Here is a 27820-nt window from a genome sequence, read left to right on the forward strand (position 1 = left end):
GGAGGAGGAGTGCCCAACCCGGTAAGTGTCCACTGGGCCTTTGACTGTAGACTGGAAGCTCCTTGTGGGCAGAGATCGTGTCTTCCAACTCTGCCGGACTCTCTTCTCCCAAGTGCTTAGTGCAGTGCTCTGCGCAAGGCAAGTGCTCAATAAATACCATTGATTTGATCGACTGAAAAGAGAACCCTACAATCGGGGGCGGTGAGAGGGCGGGAAGTAGATGCCCTCCCACATGAGAAAAACAAACACACACACACCCCCAGCCATCTTACCCAACTGTTCAATGAGCTTCCCATACACAGTATCGATTCTTCTCATGGCTTTTATCAAATCTTTCTTCCGGAACTTGATCTCCACGGTTCCTTCTGGCTCCAAGACACCCCCTCTGGGAAAGAAGACGACGGGGCTGGGTTGATTACAGGGCTTCGCACATAGTAGGCACTCAATAAACACCACCGATTGACTGACTGATGGTTCCAGAACACTTGGGAAGAAAGCACAACCTCTGGATTTGTTGCTGCCACTTAGCGTGGCTCAGTGGAAAGACCATGGGCTTTGGAGTCAGAGGTCATGGGTTCAAACCCCGGCTCCGCCAATTGTCAGCTGTGTGACTTTGGGCAAGTCACTTAACTTCTCTGTGCCGCGGATACCTCATCTGGAAAATGGGGATTAAGACTGTGAGCTCCCCGTGGGACAACCTGATCACCCTGTAACCTCCCCAGTGCTTAGAACAGTGCTTTGCACATAGTAAGCACTTAATAAATGCCATTATTATTATTATTGTTATCCATCTTTCTGTGTCCTTGCCAAGCAACAAAACTAATTGTAATCATAATTAATACTTGTGGTATTAACCGCATGTGTCAAGCACTGTATTAGGTGCTATGATAGATACTAGATAATCAGGTCCCACATGGGGCTCACAGTATGACTATGAGGGAGAACAGATATTGAACCCCCGTGTTGCAGATGAGGGAACTGAGACACAGAGAACTGAAGTGACTTGCCCAAAGTCACGCAGCCAGCAAATGTCAGAGCTGGGATGAGAACCCAGGTATTTCTGACTCACGCTCACGCTCTTTCCACTAGGCCACAGGCTGTTCGTCTCACTTGACAAAGTCAGAGCCAGTGCACAGAAAAACTCCAGGGAACTCAAACCCGGGTCCAGTGGGCACCGAAACCCATCAGATGGGCGATATTTAAGATACCAATAATGATCGTTATGGTATTTTTTAAAGTGACAAGCACTGTGCTAAGCCCAGGGGTACATACATCCTAATCAGATCAGACACAGACTATGCCCTAAACAGGGCTCACAGTCTAAAGGGGCAGGAGAACGGGTTTTTAATGTTCATTTTACAGAGGAGGAAACTGAGGTCCAGAGAAGGTGCATGACTTGCCTAAGGTCACGCAGCAGGGAAGTGGAAGAACCGAGATTAGAACCCAGGTCTCCTGACTCACGGTCCAATTCTCTTTACACCAAATCACACTGCTTCTATTGGGACCCTGGGCAGCAAGGATAGGCTGAAACACACCCACCTGCTCTCTTTGTCGGCATATAGCTCCATGCAGAATGGGTTGATTGTCGGATCAATGACCACCCACGATCCTCCCCTGAGCTCAGCGTACGGTGGAATGTATATAAGGACGGGCTGTTTATACTGCCTCAGGCCGTCGACTATGTAGGCGCCAAACTTCATCACCTGATCGTACATATCTGAAAACATACATGACTTCAACAGTTGAGCTTCGGTTCTGTTCCCTTCAGGACTCACCCTTTCCCAGAGACATGGCATACAGGTGGCCAAGATAACGTCTTCTGGACTTCCAGCCCTCTGGAAGTGATAAGGGTTCTTTCTCCAACACAGAAAGTCTTGCCTCTTCCCTATCATTTCCGTCCCACTCCCGGTGCCTTGTTTTTTATTTTATGGTCGGAGTTAAGTGCTTCACTGTACCGGGCACTGTTGTAAGCATTGGGGTAGATACAAGATAATCAAGTTGGACACAGTCTATATCCCATATGGGGCTCACAGTCTTAATCCCCCATTTTGCAGATGAGGTAACTGAGGCCCAGATACATTGAGTGATATGCCCCAGGTCACACAGCAGACAAGTGGCAGAGCCGGGATTAGAACCCAGGTCCTTATGACTCCTAGGCCTGTGTTCTATCTACTACGCCACACTGCCTTGTTGCATCTTTGCCCTGAACTGGAGCAATTTTCATATAGCACTGGATCTCGTGCACTCAGTGGGACTGATTTCCCTCTTATGCTCTCCAGACATCCCGGAAGGCAGAGATGTGGCCAGGAACCGTGTCTCCCTAACGATGGAGCCTTGACCAACATCCCTCCGTCTAGCCGGGATTGGTCTTCCCATCCTGAGGCCTTAGGATGGTGAGACTCTGGGAGTTCACAGGTGTGCCCCCAAATCATTCGGGCATCGTCACCATCTGGAGAGGCTACAGGTGAGAACCAGAAAGGAACTGAAAGCCTGCGTGGGCATCGTGGATGTCAATCAAGATGGTGGCCTGTTTCCCCTGGCATAGGAAGAAAGCGTTACCTTTCATGCCACCAGAGAATCCCCTCCAGTTGGCAAAGATCAGAAGGGGCAGCCTCTCACGGTCGAAGTCTTTAATGGCCTGGGCAGTTTTAAAGGCCGAGTCTGGGAACCAAACCTGGCCAGCCTGCTGGATGATCTGAAGAAAGAAGAAGAAGAAGGAGAAATAGAAAAGGCTTTCCAGGCCAATCCGGAAACAGCAGCCAAGAAGGATGGAGTGGCCTCTGGTCCTGGTGAGTCTGAAAGAGCAATTGTTGGTCAGTTTGCAAAAAAGAGTATGCTTCACGATGTCCCCTGCATGGGAAAACCCTAAGTTCTGTTACTTGATAGGTAAAGCCCCTGGTTTTCTACCACCTCCCTGTTGGCTTCTTGAGGACAGTCCTTCCTAATAACAATAATAATAAATAATAACTATAATTGTGGTATTTGTTAAGGGCTTACTATGTGCCAGGCATTGTACTAAGCGCTGGGGTGGATTCAAGCAAATCGGGTCAATCCCCATCAAGCACTGTATTAAGCACTATAGTAGATACAAGATAATCAGGTCCCACATGGGGCTCACAGTCTGAGTATGAGGTAGAACAGGCACCAAACCCCCATTTTGCAGATGAGGCACAGAGAAATGAAGTGATTTGCCCAAGGTCATACAGCAAGCAAGTGTCAGAGCTGGGATGAGAACCCCAGTATTTCTGACTCCCAAGCTCATGGACAGATGGGAGCAGGGTTGACCACTGCTTTCAGCTCCTTGGAAGCCACAGGAAGTAACATCTGCATGGATGTCTCTAGACTGGAAGCTCCTCATGGGCAGGGAATGTGTCTACCACCTCTGCTTTAGTGTCCTGTCCCAAGTACTTAGCTCAGTGGTCAGCATGCAATAAGTGCTCATTAAATACCGCTGGTGCTTGATCAGCATCGGTGGGCCCTCGAAATCAACTCACTCATTTCTTTCTAGCAACCATTCTAGAAGATTTCTGTCCATTCTTCTCATTAACCTGACATGGGAAGCCATCGGACTGCAGTAGGGTTTCCATTCTGTATCTACTTGAGAGGTGGCTGCACGTCACAAAACTTGGCTAAGAGCAGACCAGGGAAGGATTCAGAAAAGCAGGCCAGCGTCAAACGCTCCTGTTTTTGTAAGCTCCTTGAGGGCAGGGAGTTTAAAAACCAACTCTACTGCATTGTCCTCTCTCAAGCACTTAGCATGCTGCTCTGTATCCAGTAAATGCTCAATAAACACTATTGATTCATTCATGATGTCAGGGCGCTTTTTGACTTGTATCTCCAGGGGGAGTAATTCAGGGAAAAGAAGTTCCCCGGGGGGCAGGGGGGGTTATCCTTTTTCCCTAAGGACCCCGTCCACAGTCCCGGTCCCGACGTATGGGTGTCAGAGTGGCTGCCCAAGGCCGTTTTCTGGTTTCCAGCTGCTGGACCCTTTTTTGTCCATTGCAGCAGGGGGTGGGGGAGATGAGGCCACGTACCAGCCTGAGGCCCTCCCAACCCTCCCATCCCAGAGCATCACCCACGTGGCTTCCCGCCACCACAGTGACCCAAGGGGATGATCACGTGCCCTGCTTCTGTTGAACTCTCCCAAGCGCTTAGTGCAGGACTTTGCACTCACTCGGCACTCAGAAGTATGAGGGGTGATGAACTCGGGAGCCCCATCGCCCACACACCTTTGCTTCAGAGTCCAGGTTAGCGGGATCAGCTGGGATGACCTGCTCAACAGACCGCGTCTCCACCGCGATTACCCCAACGGGGATTCCGCCCAACCTGTAAGGCACAACGATTAAGCCGAAATGCCGGCTGGAAATCTCGACCGATTTGCAGTCGGGGTCAAATTTGGGAAGCGACTTCTTAAACAGTTAAAGCCTGAGGACTCTGCGGTAGAGAACTGTGACCTGTGTCCTACAATCTGCATTTCCCCTTGAATGACTAGGGGCCTGTGGGTCCATCTTGTAACTATCTCAGTGCTAAGCACAGTGCTTGGCCCATAGTTAGCACTTAACATTTACCAATATTATATGAGAAGCAGTGTGTTCTAGTGGAAAGACACCGGGTCTGGGAGTCAGAGGACCTAGTTTTTAACCCAGCCCTGTCATTTCTTTGCTGAGGGACTGTGGGCAGATCACTTAACTTCTCTGTGCTTCAGTTTCCTCATCTGCAAAATGGGGATTCAACACCCATTCTCTCTTTCCCTTAGACTGGAAGGGACTGCCTGACCTAATGATCTTGTCTCCACTTCAGTATTTAGTAAAGGACTTGGAACACAGTAAATACCACCACAGTTAATAAACACTATTATTATTATTAGTATTCATTATATTGCAGACTAAGCTTCATAGAAAGCTAATTCTTGTCCTGCCACTTAGTCTAAATTTCAACAAGAGAAAACCACCTTTTTATTCATTCATTGCTCAGAGTGGGTGGGAAATCCACACATAAATCACAAAACTATCTAAGCCCAAGGTCTCTTCTTAGAGGGAAAAAGCTGTGGTGGCCGTGGGAAACCCTGTCTGGAGGGAGGAAGTTGTTCTACAGGAAGTTCCCGGGTAGCCCACAAGCTGGATGGGGTCCTTGGGGGTTTGGTTACCTTGCTCTGCCAGTCACGACGGTCTGTGCCCAGGGCTCCATGATCTCCTTGAAGCTGCTTTGGTCGAAGAAGCCACTCTGCCATGTCCCCTTCACAGCTGGCGAGCAGGACGAGAGAGAGGGCACAGATCGGGGGGCTGTTTGGGTGGGCGCTTCCATCTGACTGGCTAAGGGGATTGGCTCCAATAACCCTCTGATTACCTATTTGATTTCTGGTTAACCAGACAAAAGTCCTCCCTCCTCATATCTGACAGACAATTACTCTCCCTGGCTTCAAGGCCTTATTGAAGGCATATCTCCTCCAAGAGGCCTTCCCTGACTGAGCCCTCCTTTCCTTTTCTCCCACTCCCTTAAGTGTTGCTCTGACATGCTTCCTTTGTTCATCCCCCCACCCCACAGCAATTTATTTATTTATATTAATGTCTGTCTCCCCAACTAGATTGTAAGCTCATTGTGGGCAGGAAATGTGTCTGTGTATTGTTACATTGTACTCTCCCGAGTCCTTAGAACAGTGTTTTGCATGCAGGAAGTGCTCAATAAATCCCAATGACTGACTGAATGACGAGTCAGTCATGCAACTGAAAACAGATGCTGTGGGAAGGGAATGTGTCTGTTTCTTGTTCTATTGTACTCTCCAAAGCACTTAGTACAGTGCTCTGCACACAGTAAGCGCTAAATAAATCCCATTGACTGGCTGAAAATGGTCCTGTCACTTAGGAAATTCAGTTTGGTTATTTATTATTAATCAAGGCGCTTGGAGTCTGTTAGAAAGAGTGACAGGTAAAGTCCACCTAAAGTCTTTCTCCCACCAGGCCCAAACTGAAACATCTACCAGGAATCATTCCCCTGCAGTGTGGCCTAGAGGAAAGAGCCCGGACCTGGGAGACAGAAGGACCCGAGTTCTAATCCCAGGACTGCCACTTGTCTGCTCTGTGACCTTGGCCAAGTCACTTCACTTCTCTTGCTTCAGTTTCCTCACCTGTAAACTGGGGGTTCAAAACCAGTTCTCCCTCCCCCTTAGACAGGGAGTCCCAGGTAGGACAGGGACCTGATTATCTTGGAATTACCCCAAGGCTTAATATAGTGTCTGGCCCAAAGTAAACACTTATCAGATACTGCAATTATTATTACTGGTTTTCTTGTCTTTTATCTCAGGTTTGGTAATAGGCCCTTTAGTTTTCGCCTACACTGTACACACCCACACTTTGGTAACATCATTCCCACAGGTGGGATATCAATGGTATCTTAATCAGTAGAGATCATGTATTATTCAAGGATGGTTCTTTGGGGGGATTGTTTATGTAACAATAATTACAGTGCTTGTTATGCACTGACTTTGCAACCAGCGATGAACTAAGCCCCGGGGGGAGATGCAAGATCATGAGTCACAGTCTAAGGAGGGAACAGGATTTAATCCCCATCTGTAGGAGAAAAGACCCTACAGATTGCCCTAAACCAGTCCACCCTCTGCTTCTAAAGACTTCCACCAAGAGCCAAAGAACAGCTCCCTGCTCCTGGGCATTTTTGTAGCCTAATGAAAAAGTGCATGGGGCTGGGGCCACTAGGCCACACTACTTCTCTAAGAGAAGTGAAATGATGTTCCCAAGATCACACAGCAAGCAAGTGGAGGAGCCAGGATTGGAACCCAGGTTCTCTGACCCCCAGGCCCATGCTCTTTCCGCTAGGCCGTGCTCCTTCAAAGATTTCCCGAAGAAATCAAAGAAGGGAAACAAGGCCCAGTAGGGGAGGGTCGAGTAAAGGCTTACTTGGATGAGGTCTTCCAGCCAACATCCACCGGGGATCATAGGGGGCTTTAGAAGGGACAAACTCAATTTCTCGGTCAATGGGGTCCATGGGTGTAACGATAGGCACCGGGCTCCGATTATCCTAAGAAAGAAAATGAAAAAGAAAAATCTCCAACTTAAGTTCTAAAGCCACAGTAACAGGAAAAGTGAAGAAACTGGTGACTTTTCCCCCACAGAATAAACCCTCTTGCCTTTATTTGGAACACAGTGTGGCTTGGCGGATAGGACCTGCATTCTGATCCTGGCTCCGCCACTTGTCTGCTGTGGGACCTTGGGTAAGTCACTTCACTTCTCTGTGCCTATTACCTCATCTGTAACTGTGGTTCAGTAACACAGTGGCTCAGGGGAAAGAGTGCGGGCTTGGAAGTCAGAGGTCATGGGTTCATATCCTGGCTCAGCCACTTGTCAGCTGTGTGACCTTGGACAAGCCACTTAACTTCTCTGTGCCTCAGTTACCTCATCTGTAAAATAGGGATTAGGACCGTGAGCCCCACGTGGGACAACCTGATCAACTTGTATTCCCCCAGTGCTTAGAACAGTGCTTTGCACAGAGTAAGAGCTTAATAAATACTATCATTATTATTATTGTTATTATCTGTAAAATGGGGATTAAGGGACTGTGTCCAATCTGATTATCTTACATCTATCCCTGCCCTTAGAACAGTGCCGGGCATATAGTAGGCATTTAACAAATAACATTGAAAAAAAATTAAGCTCAATAAATACTACTAACCATTAAAAATATAGATATGTAATGAAGGCCTTGAGGAGTTTATAGAGTCCACTGCTTAATAGAAAGGGTGCATGCTCGCATACACACATCTATACATATATAGATGGGCAAATCACTTCGCCTCTCTGGGCCTCAGTTCCCTCATCTACAAAAGGGGGATTAAAACTGTAATCCCTATGCAGGACAACCTGATTACTGTGGATCCACCCCAGAACTTAGTGCCTGGCACATAGTAAGCACTTAAAAACCTTTTTTTTTTAAAAAAAAAAAAAGGCTCTGTTCTCAGTCCACTTCTTTTCTCGATTTTCACTCATTCACATGGGAAGCTCATTGGCTCCCATGATTTCAACTCCACGTCTCAGCAAGTGACTCCCAAGTGTACATCTCTAGCCCTTGATTGCTTTCTTTTTCTGCCATCTTCCATCCCCTCCTGCCTTCACAAGGATGTCCCATCAGCAGTTCAAGCTCAAAATGCCCAAAAACAAAATTCCTCTTCTTCCTTGCCAAATTCTCCCTCCACCTAACTTTCCCATTACAGTTGGCAACACCACTTTGGTGCACATCACTTATACCATACCACTTACGTGCATATCTCATATACTCTTTTACTGCCTCCTTTCCATCATTTAGTGTCCGCCTTTAGTGTATAAGCTCACTGAGGGCAGGGTTAACGTCTACTAATTCTATTGGACTCTCCCGAGCGCTCTGCCCACTGTGGGCAGGGAATACGTAAGTTTCTTATACTGTATTCTCCCAAGCGCTAAATGGTATGCTCCCGAGGTTTAATACAGTTCTCAACACACAATAGGCACTCGAATACTATTGTTTTGTTGGTAAAGACCAACATTGTATTCATTAGCAGAGGGGATAAAAACTTAGATGTTGACATTATTGTTAAGCCAGAACCAAGAGGGAAGCCTCAAAATAAAATCGAAGGGTCCGTAAGCTATGGAGGTGCCCCTTTGAAGACACATGCTAAACACAAGAAAATGGAATAATTATTCAAAAATGGAGCAACAGGTGAAACCTCTTTGGAGAAGGTAAGGTCACCCCTCAATCTTCAAACCAGCAATGAAACTCCACACAGAACTGCAGCCTACCTGCTGTAGTTTTGCCGATACTGTACCTTGGGCATATACGAAAGCCACTCCAAGATGGTATAGACTCCCTCAAAGTCATCTGGAACCGTGATGTGGGAAATGCCATTGTAATGCATTATCTGCACACCACCCAACTGGTTATTTGATGTGTAGACTTCACGACCCAGGACCTGTTCAGAGAAAATCAGCCGCATAATTTTTTTTAAAAAAGAAACAAACAAAAAAACCCCAACTCAATAATCTAGCATCTCCCCCCACACACTGCGCCGTTCATTTTCATTTGTTTCACTGAACGTGAGTACCATGGAAATCTCTTTAACGGATCATTTCTCTCACCCTTAAAATCGGTTTGGGTGTGAAATGAGTGGTCGCCCACAATGGGAAGGCTCATTTTGGGGGGCTCTACACCCACCCTGCCCCCTCCACGATCCTGGGACAGTTGGGATTTTGGGGTCCCGGTCCTGGGGAGACTTTGGGAAGCAACAGCTTACATCCTACAGAGTGACGAAAATCCCCCTGCTCTTGCAGCTCTTTTGTCCCCCACAATCACAAAGTTTTGTCAGGGCTCTCCAAAACGCCCATCACAGCCCACGGCAGAACCAAGGCTTACCCAAAAGCTACACACGTTTCAAATATGAAGATTTAAACTCTGACATGGAGGGGAAAGGAGAGAAAGAGGACATTAACAAGTATTTAGTAGGCCACAGGGAGAAAGTTCATGGGGCTATAGGATATCAGCTGCTAATGCAAAGTCCTCAAATGCAACCTCTCTGATTTTTTAAGAAAAAGAAATGCCCCGAAGAGCAAAATGCATATTCTTGACATGTTAATTTAGCCTTATTTTTCTATTTATCTTTCTATACTGTTGAATGGCTTGTGTTTGTCAGCCTCCCCTGTTAGATCGTAAGCTCCTTGAGGGCAGGGATCGTACTGACCAATTGCTTTGGCTTCTCCGAAGCGCTTAGCAGTCGGGATCAATGAGTAGTGACAGTTATCGGCTGATTGGGGGATAGATAAAAAATGGTGTTACCTTGTTCAAAGCACTGGCCCCAGTCAAGATGATATGGGAGTTCTCCACCTGTATCACCCGCTGGCCTAGCCGCACCAGGTAGGCCCCAATGCCGAGGGCCCGGCAAGTGACCTATTTAGAGGGGAGGCATCCACTGGGTCAATAGAGGAAATGGGCTCTGAAGGATTTCCCGAGAAGCAGCGTGGCCTAGTGGATAGACCCCGGGCCTGGGAGTCAGAAGGACCTGGGTTCGAATCCTGGCTCCGCCACTTGTCTGCTGGGTGATCTCGGGCAAGTTACTTCACTTCTTAGTGTCTCAGTTACCTCTTCTGGAAAATGGGGATTAAAAGTGTGAGCCCATGTGGGACAGGGACTGTGTCCAACCTGATTAGCTTGTATCTACCCCAGCATTTAGAACAGTGCTTGGCACGCAGTAACCACTTAAACAAATACCCTTTTTTTTTCCTTTAAAGTCTTTGGACCTTGCTGCATTTTCTTAAGCTGGTGGGGCACGGGGACAACTATTTTATCCTTGTTAGACTCTGAACTCCTTGAGAGCAGGGATCCTGTCTACTAGCTCTACTGCTCTCTCCCAGGACCTAAGTACAGCGCTCTGCCCAAACACTCAAATACGATTGTCCAATCTCTGCCAATATGCTTTTTTCCCTGTTAGACTGTAGGCCTCTTGTGGGCAGAAATCGTGCTCCACTGTACTCTCCCAAGGCTTAATAGAGTGCTCTGCACACAATAGGCATTCAAGAAATACATCCATGCTAAAACTGTTCCCCAAATGACCTGCCACCCTCCCGTTTTTTGATCAGGCTCAAGACTAATTTGGGCTGGATTGTGTTCTTCCGGGTGGAATCGTGTGGAAGCGGTGTGACCTACAGGATAAAGCACAGGTCTGGGAGCCAAAGGAACTGGGTTCTAACCCTGGCACTGCCACTTCTCTGCTTTGTGACATTGGGCAAGTCGCTTAACTTCTCTGTGCTTCAGTTTCCTCAATTGCAAAATGGGGCTCAGTACCTGTTCTCTCTCCTACTTAGGCCGTGAGCTTCATATGGGACAGGGACTCTATTAGGCCTGATTAACTTATACCTACCCCAGCATTTAGCCCCGTGCTCAAAACATAGTAGAGGCTTAACAAATGCCACTGAAAAAACAAAAACAAAAAAATAAACAACAGAAGTGGACTAAAAAAAGTAGAGGATGTTCTTTCTCCTGACCTAGAGACTTCCCAATTTATGGACATGCCTTGTGCACACTGCATTTCACCTACTCCTTTTCCTAATGACATATTCCAAGCACGGTCTTAAGAACTACACCTGCCTAGCCAAATCTGGACGGTTTCTTCTATAGCCACCCAAGTGCTCAGCGCTCAATAAATAAATACGGCATAAAACTTCAGTTTGCACATGCAAAGTCTCCTCTGGTACCTGTAATGTGTCTGTGGTATCTGTTAAGTGGTTACTATGTGCCAGGTACAATACTAAGCTCTCGGGTGTACATAAGCTAATCAGGTTGGACACAGGCCATGTCCCACATGGGGCTAACAGTCTTAATCCCCGTTTTACAAATGAGGCAACCGAGCACCTAGAAATAAAGTGACTCACCCAAGGTCACATAGCAGACAATTGGCTGAGCTGGGATTAGAATCCAGGTGCCTCTGACTCCCAGGGTCATGCTCTATCCCTTAGGCCACACTGCTTCTCACGGCAAAGACCACCCATACGGAAGAAAGCCAATGGATGGGAAGGGAAGAGGGGAGACAGTCACTGCAACAGAAATCTTTTTAAAACAATCCTAATTGTTTCTAACTCGCGAATAACTGGTTCGCCCAAGAGGCAGGGGTATTTTCCAGGGCCGCTGAGGTCAGGCCAAGACTCACCATGCTCACTGTGACAATTTCCTCATAAGCCAGGGACGACTCCCCTGCAATGGTGCCTGAGCCCCTCAGGTTCTCCACTCCGAGCCCGTCGTCCTTCCCGATGATGTCCGTGATCACGTACCTAAGGGACCCGGCGTACGGTCAACAAGCTAGCTCGGAAACCAGAACCGGGGCCATTTCCCAGAAGCTCCTCTATTTTCTGTTAGGTTTTTTTTTTTTTAAGGCATTTGCTAAGCACTTACTAGGTGCCAGGTACTGCACTAGTAATAATAATAATAATAATAATAATTGGGGTATTTGTTAAGCGCATACTCTGTGCCAGGCACTTACTAAGCACTGGAGTAGAAACAAAGAAATTGGTTTGGACAGGGTCCCTGTCCCACCTTGGGCTCTCAGTCTTAATCCCAGTGCTTAGAACAGTGTTTGGCACGTAGTAAATGCTTAACAAATACTATCATTATTTATTTATTATTATTTTACAGATGAGGGAACTGAAGCCCAGAGAAGTCAAGTGACCTGCCCAAAGCCACACAGCTGACAAATGGCAGAGCCAGGATTAGGATCCAGCTTCTTCTGACTCCCAGGCTCGAGCTCTATCCATTAGGCCACACTGCTTCCTAAGCACTGGGATAGATACAAGATAGTCAGGTTGGACACATTTCATGCCCCACATGGGGCTCATAGTCTTAATCTCCATTTTACAGATGAGGTAACTGAGGCATAGGGAAGTTAAGTGACTTGCCCAAGGTCCCCCAGCAGACAAGTGGCAGAGCCGGGAGCAGAACCCAGGTTCTACTAACTCCCAGGCCTGGGCTCTTGCCACTAGGCCACACTGCCTTTCTAAATAGGACTGTGTGGGCAGGGGGAAAAGGAACAGGTGGCCAAAAGCCAGGCTCTCGAAGTCGTGGGCTGTTTTCCTCAGACATTTTGCATTGGACCTAATTTATGTCCTTCCTCTCTGAAGGATTCTAAAGACTTGACCAAGTGTCCCTAGGCTGTTCCACTGAAATGCACCCTTTCCCTTTCTCTTACACCTCTGCACTTCCCCTGACATGCATATATTTTTCACTCTTAAAGTTATAATCATCACCACTGTTAGAATATAAGGACCCCAAGGGCAGGGTCACACATTTTCCTTCTTACACAGGGTCACCTAGCTACCTTCGAATCCTGGCTCTGCCACTTGTCTACTATGTGACTTTGGGCAAGTCACTTCACTTCTTGGGGCCTCAGTTTCCTCATCTGCAAAATGGGGATTAAATCCCCCTCCTTCCGAGTTAGACTGTGATCTCCCATGTGGGCTAAGGACTGTGTCTGACCTGACTGCCTTGACTCTACCCTGGCGCTGGACACATAGTCTGTGCTAAACAAATGCCATTATTCATTTTTATTTTAGGGAACATTTCTACTAATTCTGTCAACCTCTCCCCAGTGCCTAGGGCAGTATTCTGCAAATAGGAGGAGTTCAATACGTACAGCTGAAGCAATGATAAGCCCAAGAAGGGGAAAGCAAAGCTAGACACGGTTTACCTGGATTCTCCTCCTTCCTCCACGTGCTCACAGTGGACAGAGTTCAGGGAGCTAATTCGGGTGTAGTCTTGGGGAGTCAGGTACAGGTACTTGAACCCCTGGAAATGAAACAGAAGAGAATTAACTGCTGGATCAAGTTCCCCTCCATACCTGCTGCTTCAAGATGCGATGCTTCTGTGGAGAAGAGATGGTATGTGACTCATTTTATTTCATCCCCTAAGCAGCCCCCCAGGGAAAGGTGCTTCAACTGTGTGCTTTATGGGAAGCAGTGTGGCCTAGTGAAAAGAACAGGCCTGAGAGTCAGGGGACCTGGGTTTTAATCCCAGCTTGGCTGCTTGTCTGTTGTATGATCTCGGGCAAGTCACTTCACTTCTCTGTGTCTGTGTTCCCTCCTCTGCAAAATGGGGATTCAATACCTGTTTTCCCTCCTTCTTACACCAGGAGCCCCACGGGCGACACTGACCGTGTCCAACCCGAGGATCTGGAGCCTACCACAGTGCTTGGCACATAGTGAGCGCTTAACCGATACCACAATTATTATTATTGTGTTATATGATGATGGCAGTAAAAACCCAAACAGTGATGAACTCCTTTTCTATAATAGCTCATTCATTTCGAGTGATGATGTCTACTGTAAAATGGGAAGTAAGACTGTGAGCCCTATGTGGGACAGGGACTGTGTCCAACCTGATTATCTGCTATCTACCCTAGTGCTTAGGACAGTGCCTAGCACATAGTTAGTGCTGAACAAATACCAATATTTTTATTAGTAGTAGTTTTAGTTCTACTGCTAATAGCAGTTCTAGCAGAGAAGCAGTGTGGCTTAATAAATAGAGAAAGGGCCTGAGAGTCAAAAGGACCTGGGTTTTAATCCCAGCTCCTCCACAAGTCTATTGTGTGACCTTGGGCAAGTCACATCACTTCTCTGTGCCTCAGTTCCCTCACCTGTAAAATGGGGATTAAGTATATGAGCCCCATGTGGGACAGGGACTGTGTCCAACCTGATTGACTTGTATCTACCCCAGCACTTAGAACAGTGGTTGGCACATAGTAAGCGCTTAACAAGCAGCGTGGCTCAATGGAAAGAGCACGGGCTTGGGAGTCAGAAGTCGTGGGTTCAAATCCCGGCTCTGCCAATTGTCAGCTGTGTGACCTTGGGCAAGTCACTTAACTTCTCTGGGCCTCAGGTACCTCATCTGTAAAATGGGGATGAAGACTGTAAGCCCCCCGTGGGACAACCTGATCACCTTGTATCCCCCCAGTGCTTAGAACAGTGCTTTGCACATTGTAAGTCCTTAACAAATATCATTATTATTATTATTATAAGTACCATAATAATTAATAATTATTAGTAACACCCTGGCACTACTGAGCTCCCGGCATGGCAAGGAGAGACTGCATACCTTGTAAGGGTCTTCTGGGTCCACCCAGGCCACCCGGAACATGTCCCGGATCTCCTCGGCCAGGCCGATACGGGCTCCGCTGTTGGCTGAGAGGTAGATCCTGGGGATGCCCTGGGCACGGGCCAGTTCCGAAGCCCGTAGGAACAGGAGGTCTTCCCCCTGCCCGAACGAGCCGATCTTGAACGTGATGTCATTGCTGATGACGATCACTTCGCGGCCCTCAGGATACTCTCGGGTCTTCAGCTTCATTTTGAAGGCCACCATGCCCACCTGGTAAGATGAAGAAACAGGGGAGGCAAGTGCAACTTCTTGAGGAAGGGAAAAGAAGAGAGGTTAAAAAAAAAAAAAAAAAAACACACCTCCTCCAGACTAAACCCTCATTTCCCCTACTCCCTGCTCAGTCAATCAATCATGGTATATACTGAGTGCTTACTATGTGCAGAGCATTGAACTAAGCAGAGAAGCAGTGTGGCCTAGAGGATAGGCCGACTTGTTGCCGACTTGTACTTCCCAAGTGCTTAGTACAGTGCTCTGCACACAATAAGCGCTCAATAAATATGATTGAATGAAAATGAATGAATGACAGAGCATGGGCCTGGGAGTTAGGATCCGGGTTCTGATTCTGGCTCTGCCCCTTTTCTGCTGTGTGACCCTGGGCAAGTCACTTCACTAGGACTCAGTTACCTCATCTGTAAAATGGGGATTAAGACTGTGAGCCCCATGTGGGACAGGGACTCTGTCTAACCTGAGAGTTTTCAGGCCCTCTGTTGACAGGTAGTGAGTGGCCCAGGGGAAGCATTTTACATTTCTCAGTTCAATTTCAATAAGAGAGACAGAAAAGGCCCTTGGGCAGGAGGGTGGGAAACATACTTGCAAAATTGCCTCACACCAATTTTTGAGGAAATAATAAGCTCATAGCGGGCAGGGATCCATGTATGCCAATTCTGTTGGATTGTACTCTCCCAAGCTCTTAGTTCACTGCTCAACACATAGTAAGTACTCCATAAATGTCATTGATGGTGATAAAAATAATAATAATTGTGGTATTTGTTTATTGTGTGCAAAACACTTTATTGACCACAAGAGTAAATACAAAATAATCATGGTGGACACATTTCCTTTCCCACCTGGGGCTCACGTGGGGTTCAGTAGGAGAGAGAACAGGAATTTAAAACTCACTTTACAGATGACAAACTAGGGCACAGAGAAGTAACTTGCCTAAGGCAAGTATCAGAGCTGGAATGAGAACCCAGATTCCCCGACTCCCAGGTCCGTGCTCTATCCGCTAGGCCAAGCTGCTTCGGGGAATGATAAATTCATTGATTGTATGTGGGTCTCGGGAGAGTGTAATGGAAGAGATATAGTCTCAAGTGCCCTCTTCTCTCCCTCTCCATTTCTTTTCTCCTCCCTTTATTGCTACATTTAATTCTTTTCGGGTCCCCAAAACAGCTCCGCCCTTGCTTTAATCTTCTAAAAATGTTAAAAAATGAGGTAATTAAGAAAATGAATAGGGTAGTTCCGGTCCAATACTATAGGTTCCTTTGACCATACACCATCCTGGCTTGGGAGTCAGAGGGCATGGGTTCTAATCCCGACTCCGAGGCTTGTCTGCTATGTGGCCTTGGGCAAGTCACTTAACTTCTCTGTGCCTCAGTTACCCCATCGGTAAAATGGGGATTAAAAGTGTGAGCCCCACGTGGGACAACCTGATATGCTTGTATCTACACCACCGCTTAGAATAGTGCTTGGCACATAGTACACGCTTAACAAATAGCGTCATTATTATTGTCCTCTGACCATTTCAAAGTCACCACGATAAAGGAATCCACTTCAAGGGGTGCGATTCAATGCCGGCCTGCACAAGCCGCAAAACCCCGCCGGATAACCCTGGTCTGGGTATCCCCAGCCCAGAATATGGTCTGCCTCTCTGGGAGAAGGGGCTCTCCTCACAGTACCTGCGCTGCTTCCTGCCACTCTTACCTCATTGCCTCCGGGTAGCCTGTTCATCTGGACCAGTTGGCCCTGAGAATCCAACACCAGCTCTGTGCAAGTCAGGACATCTTTGGGGTACCTGTCTGAGGAACCCCACAATTTAAACAGAGCCTATAATGAGGGGGAGGAAGGAAAAGAGAAAATGAACTCACTCTCTCTCTCTCTCTCTCACTCACACACACACACCCCTTCAATGCCCACCACTAGGGTCTACCTCACAACGGCATTCCGTTGAATAATAATAATAACAGTATTTATTAAGCTCTTACTATGTGCAAACCACTGTTCTAAGCACTGGGGAGGTTACAAGGTGATCAGGTTGCCCCACGGGGGGCTCACAGTCTTCATCCCCATTTTACAGACGAGGGAACTGAGGCCCAGAGAATTTAAGTGACTTGCCCAAAGTCACACAGCTGACAATTGGCAGAGCCAGGGTTTGAACTCATGACCTCTGACTCCAAAGCCCGTGCTCTTGCCACTGAGCCATGCTGCTTCTCTAGCAGCTGCTGCTTCTCTAATCACAGCACTTAGTTAACATTGTTATGCTTTATTATTTCCCCTGTCCATAATGGATTCTCATGTCTGTCTCTTCCTGTAGATAAGCTCCTTATGGGCAGGGATCACACTACCCAAATCTGATATATTGTCAGTCAGTCAATTGAATTTATCAAGCACTTCCTGAGTGCAGAGTACTATACTCAGAGCTTGGGAGGCTACAACAATAAACAGACACATTCCTTGCCCACAACGAACTTACCTTCCCTAGAGCTGAGTACAGTGTTGCCCACATGAGTGCTCAACAAATACCGCTGACAGACTGGAAGGTCATCCTCTAGATCGTAAGCTTGTTATAGGCAGAGAATGTGACCACCAATTTTTAGAACGTATTCTTCCACATGCCTGCTATAATGATCTGCACTAAGTACTCAAGCACGTTGTGGGCAGGCAATGTGGCTGCTTATTGTTCTATCGTACTCTCCCAAGCGCTTAATACAGTGCTCTGCACACAGGAAGTGCGCAACAAATATGATTGAATAAAATATGATTGATAGATAGGCAAAACTATCACTTTCAATACCGGTTCTCCTAGACGTTTCACGCTTTCGACTTGGTGTCCGTTAGGAAAACTTTCCAAGAGTTCACCCTATAAGGGCCGGGGAGGTCCTCATGGCAACTACAATAAAGCGCTCGGGTCAGAGGACTTGCCTGCCGGAACATTTCGGGAAAGTCGTAAACGTAAGTAGTTCCCAGGGATTGGGCCTGGAATCTCTTTGCCTGTAACAGGTCCTTGGTCATGTACGGAGTGTTGATTAACATTCCATGCTGAGCACCTTCTTTATCTCCGAAGGACTTAAACATGATCTACAATTGAAGAGAGAGAACAGGAGAGAACTGTCTTTTGCTCTCCCGCCACATTTCTAATTTTTAGGGGGGAAGTGGCAGAAGAATCATATCAACGTGGGGAGTGGGGGATTTTGTAAACTGCTAAACCCCATACGAAACTGCAGCGGTTTGAAGGTCTTGCGGAGAAAGTCTGTGCAGAGAAATCATAACCGTCCTAAGGATAAGCTAACAACTCAATCCCAGCGGAGAACTTTCAGCGCAGGGTAGTTGTGATAGCACTTGAAAGGTGGTTTTTTAAAGTCAAGCCAGACCTCCAAATTCCATCAGTAAGATGTATTTCATTCCTCTCCTCGGAATACTCGTATGCCTTTATAATAGTAATAATTATTATGGTACTTGTTCAGTGCTTCCTGTCAAGTGCTACAGTAAGTGCTGGTATAGATACCAGTTGAACCCGACTTGGGGCTCACAGTCTAAGTAGGAGAGAGAATGAGGATTGAATCTGCATTTTATAGTTGAGGAAACTGAAGCACAGAGAAACTAAGTCACTTTTCAAAGGTCACACAGCAGGCAAATGGAAGAGCTGGGATTAGAAACCCATGTCTACTGACCCCCAAGCCTTCCTTCTTCCACCAGGCCACATTCTTCCCTGCTTTGAATGTGAGTCTCTAGTTTTCAAGATGGTCAGATTGGACACAGTCACTGGCCCACATGGAGCTCCCAGTCTCAATCCCCATTTTCCAGATGAGGCAACTGAGGCACAGAGATGTGAAGTGACTTGACCAAGGTGACACAGCAGACAAGTGGCAGAGCTGAGATTAGAACCCAGGTCCTCTGACTCAAAGGTCCATGCTCTTTTCCCTAGGCCACACTGCCTTCCTTGTGGACAGGGATCACATCTACCCCATTCTGTTTTACTGTACTTCTCTAAGAGCTTAGTACGGTGCCCTGCGCACAGTAAGTGCACAGCAAACACCACCAACTGACTGGCTCATGTCTAAACAGGACAGAGATTTTTGCTAAGGTTCCCCGGGACTGGCAAACAAATTGAAACTCCCATCCTTACGTTTCCAGTCCCGGCATCCGTCACTTCTTCATAGAGACTGATGTCCAGGTAGTAACCGGATTCGTTGGTCAGGAAGAGGCGAATGGGGATTGCGCTGTCGGTTGTGGTCAGGCGGATATTGATCTTGACCTCAGCTTGCAGGACACGAAGTTTCCACAGGCGGCTCCCGTAGCGCATTACCATAGAGCGAACCGACTCTTCGATCTGCCAAACACACACACGGAAACATACACATACACGGAAAACACACACTGTATTTCCATGCTGCCAGACTAGTAGACAAGCGAATCTACCCGATGTCCCTAAGTACGGGGGGGCGGGCTCAGTTTCTGCTCCTCCGTGAGGTGATTTTGGGCAATCGCCAAGGGGTCTTTCTTTAGCAGACCCCTCCCCACCATCATCTCCACTCCAAAGGCAGATCCATTTGGCCTGGGAGCAAATTGGCCCTGCAACCAGGGGCTTGGTTCCCAGGGAGCAGTTTTTAGAGTGAACCACCTAGTACTGCTGCTCCTTAAGCCTCCTCCTTCCTCCCTCCCCATTTCCCTTCCTTTCCCAACCAAGAAGACACAGCCAGGCTGTTGGCCGTTATGCCCCACACCTCTCAATTAAGGGTGGCCATGAGGACCGGGGCACCCTCCGGATCACACAGAAGGCACCCTCTCCCCCTCTGGGGAACTGAGGTTTCCTTCCACTGCATCAAACAACCCCATTTAAGCCCGGGTCTGAGGAAACGATATGGCGCCCAACTAGAGGATCTCCGGCCAAGGTGGGGCAGGAGATCAGCCCGAGAACCCCAACGGCAAACCTTGGAAGGGTCCATGATGACCGTGGGGACGAAGTTGAGGAAAATGTGGTTGCAGTCGGTGCGGACGGTGGTGTTACTGAAGGCCACCTCCAGCTCGTCCATGGCTTCCAAGAGCAGTCGTTCCCCCTCGTTCTGCAGGTACTCGAAGGAGGCCTCCTGTCATGGCATGTCATGTACATATTTACTATTCTATTTATTGTGTTAATGATGTGCATCTAGCTTTACTTCTATTTATTCTGGCGACTTGACACCTGTCCACATGTTTTGTTTTCTGTCTCCCCCCCAGACTGTGAGCCCATTGTCGGGTGGGGACCGTCTCTCTATGTTGCCGACTTGGACTTCCCAAGTGCTTAGTACAGTTCTCTGCACACAGTGAGTGCTCAATAAATACGATTGAATGAATGAATGAATGAATGTAGGCACACAACAGATGCCATGCTCAGGGGTCAGAGAATTAAACACCTGATGTTGCTTCCGGGAGCCCAGTATTACAAAAAGAAAAAAAAAGAAAGAAACTTTCCCTACTCTTCAAATAAGAGTTTTAGGAGAGATTCCCCAGGTGTAGAGGGGTTTTTGGGGGGGTGGGTGGGTGGCGGGGAATTGTTAATGGTACTTGTTAAGCATTTACTATGTGCCAAGCACTGTTTTAAGCACTGAAATGATAATAATAATAATTGTGGTATTTATTAAACCCTTACTATGTGCCGAGCACTGTTCTAAGCTCTGAGGTAGATAGGAGGTAATCAGGTTGGACACGGTCCCTGTCCCACATGGGGCTCACAGTCTTAATCCCCATTTTACAGAGGAGATAAGTGAGGTCCGGAGAAGTTGAGTGACTGGCCGAAGGTCACAGTGCAGACATGTGGCAGAGCTGGGATTAGAACCCAGAACCTTCGACTCCCAGACCCACGCTCTTTCCGCTAGATCCTGCTGCTCTTCCAAGGTTATCAGGTTGGACACGGTCTCTGTCCTGCACGGGGCCCACGGCCTGGACAGAAGCTCGTTATGGGCAAGGAACGTGATGGCTAATTATGTTATATTGTCCTTTCCCAAGTCCTCAGAACAATGCTCCGCACATAATAAGCACTCAATAAATACCATTGACTGAGTAGGATTTAATCCCCATTTTACTGATGGGATAACTGAGGCCCAGAAAAGTAACGTGACTTGCTGAAGGTCACACACAGGAAACAAGTGGCTCCCAGGCCTGGGCTATTTCCATGTGCCTCTCCAGAATTGGGAAGGAGGAGGATCTGAAGTCCCTGTCGCATGCCGGGATGCAGCCCGACGTGGGTAGAAAGTCCTCAAGCTGGGCCGCGGCCAGGATGACCTGGCATGGCTCCGCAGCAGTGGACCCACTCCGACCCAGCCCGCACACTTGGCTCCTCTAATTGCCAACCTTCTCACTGTACCTGCATCTTGTCTACCTCGCCCCCCGACCCCTTGCCCACCTCCTGCCTCTGGCCTGGAACATCCTCCCTCCTCATATTCATTCGTTCAGTGGTATTCACTGAGTGCTTATTATGTGCAGAGGCTGTACTGAGCACTTGGGAGCGTACTACTCAACAAGAATAACAATAAACAGGCACCTTCCCTGCCCACACCGAGCTTACAGTACAGCGTGGGGGAGACAGACATTAATACAGACAAAGAAATGACAGATATGGACATGAGTGTTGTGGGACTGGGAGGGGGGACGAACAAAGGGAGCGAGTCAGGGAGATGCAGAAGGGAGGAAAGGGGGGCAGAGCTCTGTACTAAGCACTTGGGGAGTCCAATATTACAATGGACATGCTCCCTGCCCACAAGGGGCTTACTGGTGGAGGGGATAAGCCACGTTCTCCTCAAGCGGCAACCGAGCCATGGCCCGGCCTTTTACCTTGGTAATCAAGTCAGAGTGTCTGATGATGGCCCGGATGAAGAACCTATAGTCGGTTACTTCAGCACCTTCTTCCACCCTGGCAGCTCCTAGGTACAGATGCATCTTATGGTTGGCACAAGGCACCGCGGTCAGATCAAAGTTCCGCATTCGATTCAGCTCCAACTGGAAGGCCAAGGCGGGCTCCAGATGGCGGTAGATTCTGTCTTCAGCAAACTGGGGACAAACGGAGAGCAGAAACACAGGGTTAGCATTGAGCAGGGGGTGGGGAGGCGCTTTCTTCTTGCTTGTCAAGTGCCTCTGTGCTACATGAATGCGTAAAGGCAGAGGGCACAGTGACCCCCACTGAGAGAACCGGGAAACAAAGACGTACCTCATCTCTCGCTCTGAAAGTAAAAAACTTGGGAAATTCTCTCTGTGAAAAGAATTCAAACAAATTGCAGGTCAGTTAAAGTCACTGAAATGAGCCTATTCTACTTTCTCTTAGGGCTATGAATATAGCCCCCATTCCGTGACTAGCGGGAGCTGGAACAGAATTCTTTAGGCCCAGAACTGATTGATTTCAAACCAACAAAGTCTATGAAAGTTGATGTGATCAGGCTTTTGCTGAAGTGAAACGGCTGAGGTTTCAAAATACCAAAGCATTTTGAAACAGGAGTGGACTGACCTGCTGGGCGATTAAAAACGTGATTCTCCGGAGACCGTACTCCACCAGGATGTGTTTCTGCATTTTGGGCAGAGAAAAAACTGAAGGTCAACCTCTGGGTCTTGAACAGGACCGAATTTAGTGAACACAAAGGCCTCACAAAACTATTTTTTTCCTGACTGACGCAGCCTTCAGACTCTTGACCAACTGCAAAACTGAAGCTTGGCTCTGTCCTTGCATTTTCAATTTTCCATTCCGGCATTTCCTCCTGACATTCGCACCACTATCTATCTTATCCTAGTTCTGTCTCCACCTCCCACTGTTTGTCAACCATTTTTGTTTCCAAGTCTCCCCTATTAGACTGTAAGCTCCTTGTTTTTTTATTTTTTTTATTTATTGTTAAGCGCTTACTATGTGTCGAGCACTGTTCTAAGCACTAGGGTAGATACAAGATAAACAGATTGGACACAGTTCCTGTCCCACATAGGACTCCCAATCCAAAGTGGAGGGAGGAAGATTTAATCCCTGGTTTACTGATGAGGGAACAGAAGCATGGAGAAGTTAAGTGATTTGCCCAAGGTCACACAGCAGACAGGTGGTAGAGCTGGGATTAGAACCCAGGTCCTCCGACTCCCACGTCTGTGCTCTTTCCACTGCTCTAGTCTGCTTCAGGGAAGGTAACATATATGGGAAATAGCATGGCCTATTCACAGCACAGGCATGGGAATCAGAGGACCAGAGTTCTAAACCCGGGTCTCCCAATTGCTTGCTGTGTGACCCTAAACAAGTCACTTCACTTCTCTAGGCCTCAGACACCTTATCTGTAAAACGGGGATTAAGACTGTGAGCTCCGTGTAGGACATGGACTATATCCAACCTGGTGAGCTTGTATCTATCCCAGTGCTAAGTGCAGTGCTTGGCACATAGTAAGCGCTTAACCAATGTCATCTACACACAAAAAAAGAGGAAGACTAAGGCTATACCATGAAATTACTCAATAACCAAGTGTCCGAAGAAATCAAAGAGTGTTAAGCCAGTGTTCTCCCACTTGCCCTTCTCCCTCCCAGGCCCAACCCACAACCGGGCCAGAGCACAGTTACTTTTCAATCAAAAACACGGAACCTTCGACTGCACAAAAGTCCGAAAGACTGGCACAAGAGCTTCATCCTCGAGGTGATCCGCACACTTGATGGCCACGTTCAAAATATGGATGGGTTCTTCCCTCACGTTCTGAAAGACATCACACACCGGTGGGCAGCAGGAAGTGGCGCCTCTTCCGCTGACAAGGCCGGGGCGGGGGGGGACGGGGGGATGGGGTGGTGGTGGGGGTCTCCACCCTCCACTCTCACAACCAGGGAGCGGGCCAGCCACTCACTTTGCTGTCCTCCTCGCAGTACAGGGTGGATCGGGCCTCATGGAACAGGGGGCAGTCCTTGGGCAGGTTGGCAAAGCAGGAAATGACATCATCGAAATTCCTAATGGAATCCAAAGGCCCAATATTAAGACTGCACCAACCCCCAGGGGAGCACCTTTTTTTTTTTTTTAAGTCTTTTGCCTGGAGTCAATAGATCTGCCTAGACGTCACCGGGCCGAAGGTAGACCCTCTACCCCTAGACACCCACTCAAGCCAAGGAAGAGGAAGATTTTCCGTGACGTCCTCGTGGTGGGAAGAGGAGGATTGTCGGGGGGAAGGGAGGGAGGGGCTGTCCTCATCCCAACCGGCCAGGCTCAGAGCCCACTGCCCACATTTCTCAGAGGGAGACCTAATACGCCACGGTGGGGGTACCTGGTAAAATCCTCGAATTTTGTGAAGGCGACCATGGCTCCCATCCTCTGACACAGTGGGGAGAAACCGCTGTCCATGAAGAGCTCGGTGCTGTGCCGGACCAGGTCAGGGTTGATCACGCTGATGGGGATGTGCATCCTGTGGAGGCAACACTAGCAAGTCGCCCGGGAGCACCCAATCAATCCATCCATCCTATTTATCAAGTGCAGACCATGGTACTGAGTGCTTGGGAGCGGGGCGCTCGGCAATACAACTCCGGAAAGAACCCTGCTAGCTGAAGTCACCTGACCCTCTGAAACCCAATTCAGTCCCCAGCACCGGGTCAGTCAGAGAAGCAGTGGGGCCTATTGGATAGATCCCAAGCCTGGGAGTCAGAGGACCTGTTCTAATCCCGGCTCCCCGATGTGTCTGCTGTGGGACCTTGGTCACTTCACTTCTCAGTGCCTCAGTTCCCTCATCGGTAAAGCGGGCGTTCCATATTTGTTCTCCCTCCTACTTAGCCTGTGAGCCTCATGTGGGATCTGATTATCCTGTATCTGCCCCAGTGCTCAGTACATAGTAAGCGCTTACCAAATATGGCAATCCCTGGAACCGTCAAACCTCTAGCAGAGCCTTTTTAAAGACGGTTCTAAAGCCTTTAAAAGTGGAAAAAAAGATTTAAAGGCCCCGAGCCACCCATGAGATGCTTTCTCCGAAAGTCGTCTAGGGTGCAACTATCTCATTGGACATGTTGCCCCAATGAAAATAACTCCCACATCCAGGCATACCTGGCGAGCTCAGCTTGCAGCTGGCCGGCCCCAGAGCCATCCTGTCCCCTAGCCTGGCAGGCCTGCTGCTTCTTCCACACCACATGCCCTCGCTACTAAATCCAGACCCTCTCCCTGACCAGAAATCACTTCTGACCTTTCGTCCGGTCTCCAATTCCCCGGGAGGCTCTGAAATACTTGATACCTGAGCCCCCAACCCACTCCTCCTCCTCCCCTTTTTCTGGGCTGGAGTGGAGTTGGTTATTACACTTCAAGTCAATTCTCTCTAGGAGCTGACCCAGGCCTGAGAGTCAGAAGGACCTGGATTCTAGTCCTGGCTCATCATTTGTCTGCTCTGTCACCTTGGCCAAGTCGCTTAATTTCTCTGGTCCTCAGTTTCCTCATTTATAAAATAGGGATTCAGTACCCATTCTCTCTTCCGTTTGCATTGTGAGCTCCATATGGGTCAGGGACCGTGTCCGACCTGATTTTCTTGTATCTACCCCAGCGATTAGTACGTAGCAAGGACTTTACCAATACATTATTATTATTACCATGGCAATGGGAGGGACTGCAGAATGGCATTAGCATCCTGATAAAGATGCCACACTCTATACTGCAATGATAGAGCCGAGAATAAGCTTCAGACCACAACCACTCCAGCTCCCCTTCCTCCTATACACATTTAGGGAAATCAAAAACATTCAGCTTTCCAGTATTGAAATCAGCTGCATTTTTTCCTCTCAAAAAATGAGGGGGAAGGAGAGACTCATGAAAACTTCCATAGGCCTCGAGGAGTCATTAACCTTTCAAGGAAGGGCAAAGTGACTTGCCAAAGAACAAACCGAGTCCCCAAAACTGGGGGCAGGGATCAGAGCCCTAAAGACAGTCACCAGCCAGACACTTAGGAGCCTCTGACAGTAACTGGCAACATAAGGAAGGAGGACATAGACCAGAAAATTCATCTCAAATCCCTAGAAAATGTGAATGCTGTTCAGGCTCAAAGAGGAAGGTGATTCTGCACTCTATCTCAATCGCGTGGGGTGGTGGGCTCTGAAATAAGACGGTTGGATAATAAAACAGTAATTCTTCTGAGATGGTGGTTAACGTCAAGTCAGCAAGGAGGCAATGGACAAGGCAATTCAATCAATCAATTGTATTGAGTGCTTACTGTGTGCAGGGCACTGTACTAAGTGCTTGGAAGGGTGCAACACAACAATATAACAAACACATTCCCTGACCACAATTCACTTGGTTTTGTCACGACCGATTCAGCAGAACACATGGCTGTTACACTAGGTAAATAAAAATGATAATAATGATGGCATTTGTTAAGCACTTACTATGTACAAAGCACTGTTCTAAGAGCTGGGGAGGATACAAGGTGATCAGGTTGTCCCATGTGGGGCTCATAATCTTAATCCCCATTTTACAGATGAGGTAACAGGCACAGAGAAGTTAAGTAATATGCCCAAAGTCACACAGCTGACAAGTGGCAGAGCCGGAATTTGAATCCATGACCTCTGACTCCAAAGCTCGTGCTCTTTCCACTGAGCCATGCTGCTTCTCATAGGTAGGCCAATGAATGAAACGTTTTCCAGAGAGGGCATATCCAGTTGCGGAACCTCCACACAGCAAACAAAATTGGCACTGACTAGAGCTCTGGGGACATTTCCCTTGATTCCTCTCTACTCCCCTTCTCTAGGTACCACTGTAGTCACTGAGGAAGAAAAAAAGTATTGTTCTGGGCCTCATCACTGACCACCAGGCATAACCCCCTTACAGCAAACAAAAATGGTGTAGACTAGAGCTTTGGGAACACTTCCCATGATTCCTCTCTACTCCCGTTCTCTAGCTACCGCTGCAGTCACTGGTAAAGGAGAAAAACAAAAAGAGGAAGAATCATTTCGGGTCTCATCACTGACCACAGGGCAGTAAGACGGGGGAAAGGGGACGGACCATTTCGTACCGGTTTGGATGAGATGAAGGCAACATGAACTGGAATTCTACCACGCAGGTGCCATCTGGGAGTTTCCGGTGCTGCAGGCTGGTTAACTCGTAGGCGATGTACCCTCTCCGGACGTATACCTAAGGCGGGAGAACAAGACCCATCTGTTGTGTGGGCTCGCCCTCGGCTCTACCTCCCACCTTAAAAACCAGACGTTGCTCTGAGACTCTGGGGTGGAGGAAACACAGAGAGGGGTCTGAGGACGAGAGCTGTTCTCTCAGAGCTGAAACGGGTGAGGATGGGAAACTGGAGGAGCCAGAGAGATTTCTCATCCTGGGCCTTGGAGTTGCTCAACAAAGCCTCCTCATGAACATTTCACTCCTTTTTGGATGACTTTAATGAGGCGTCTAAGCTGTTCTGAAAACTGGGCAACAGAGGATAAATCAGACATGACCCTGGGCCCACAAAGTAAAATGGATTTAGCGGCCTTCAACGTTGCATCCTACTGCCAGGGAGGGAACCGAGTCCACTGGGGGCTGTAATGCTTTTATTTTTATCTGTAATTTATTCTATATGTAATTTTTCATTTTATCTGTATTTTTCATTTTGTCTGTAATCATTTTATCTAATTTTTTAATCTGTAATTATTTTATCTGTTTTTTATTTTATCTAATTTGTTTATTTGTAATTATTTTATCTGTAATTATTTTGTGTTTTTTATCTGTAATAATTTTATCCTTATTTTTTTATTTTACCGAATTACTTAATCTGTAATTATTTTATCTGTAATTATTTATTTTATCTTTTTTATTTTATCTAATTATTTTATCTGTAATTTATTATATCTGTAATTTATTTCTATTAATGTCCATCTCCCCCTTTAGACTGTAAGCTCATTGTGGGCAGGGACTGCATCTGTTGTATTGTTACATTGTACTCTTCCAAGCGCTTAGTATAGTGCTCTGCACACAGTAAATGCTCAATGCATACTATTG

General features: G+C 47.6%; 1 protein-coding gene across 1 annotated transcript in view; it reads right to left on the bottom strand.

Moving 5' to 3' along the window:
- Positions 1 to 27820, bottom strand: part of ACACB (acetyl-CoA carboxylase beta) — an 89615-nt gene that overhangs the window by 7028 nt on the left and 54767 nt on the right. The window contains exons 29-50 of the mRNA XM_038762529.1: positions 26847 to 26965; positions 24132 to 24269; positions 23721 to 23820; positions 23468 to 23575; positions 22367 to 22423; positions 22073 to 22114; positions 21700 to 21915; positions 19821 to 19976; positions 19016 to 19219; positions 17812 to 17967; positions 16594 to 16716; positions 14614 to 14883; positions 13211 to 13308; positions 11681 to 11801; positions 9814 to 9924; positions 8810 to 8953; positions 6912 to 7032; positions 5147 to 5243; positions 4230 to 4326; positions 2560 to 2695; positions 1540 to 1717; positions 273 to 385 (exon numbers count right to left, since the gene is read on the bottom strand). Of these exons, the coding sequence (XP_038618457.1) occupies positions 273 to 385; positions 1540 to 1717; positions 2560 to 2695; positions 4230 to 4326; positions 5147 to 5243; positions 6912 to 7032; positions 8810 to 8953; positions 9814 to 9924; positions 11681 to 11801; positions 13211 to 13308; positions 14614 to 14883; positions 16594 to 16716; positions 17812 to 17967; positions 19016 to 19219; positions 19821 to 19976; positions 21700 to 21915; positions 22073 to 22114; positions 22367 to 22423; positions 23468 to 23575; positions 23721 to 23820; positions 24132 to 24269; positions 26847 to 26965 (2905 nt within the window). The remainder of the gene's footprint in view (positions 1 to 272; positions 386 to 1539; positions 1718 to 2559; positions 2696 to 4229; positions 4327 to 5146; positions 5244 to 6911; positions 7033 to 8809; positions 8954 to 9813; positions 9925 to 11680; positions 11802 to 13210; positions 13309 to 14613; positions 14884 to 16593; positions 16717 to 17811; positions 17968 to 19015; positions 19220 to 19820; positions 19977 to 21699; positions 21916 to 22072; positions 22115 to 22366; positions 22424 to 23467; positions 23576 to 23720; positions 23821 to 24131; positions 24270 to 26846; positions 26966 to 27820) is intronic.

Source organism: Tachyglossus aculeatus, chromosome 21 (assembly GCF_015852505.1).
Source record: "Tachyglossus aculeatus isolate mTacAcu1 chromosome 21, mTacAcu1.pri, whole genome shotgun sequence".
In the NCBI taxonomy this organism is placed as follows: domain Eukaryota; kingdom Metazoa; phylum Chordata; class Mammalia; order Monotremata; family Tachyglossidae; genus Tachyglossus; species Tachyglossus aculeatus.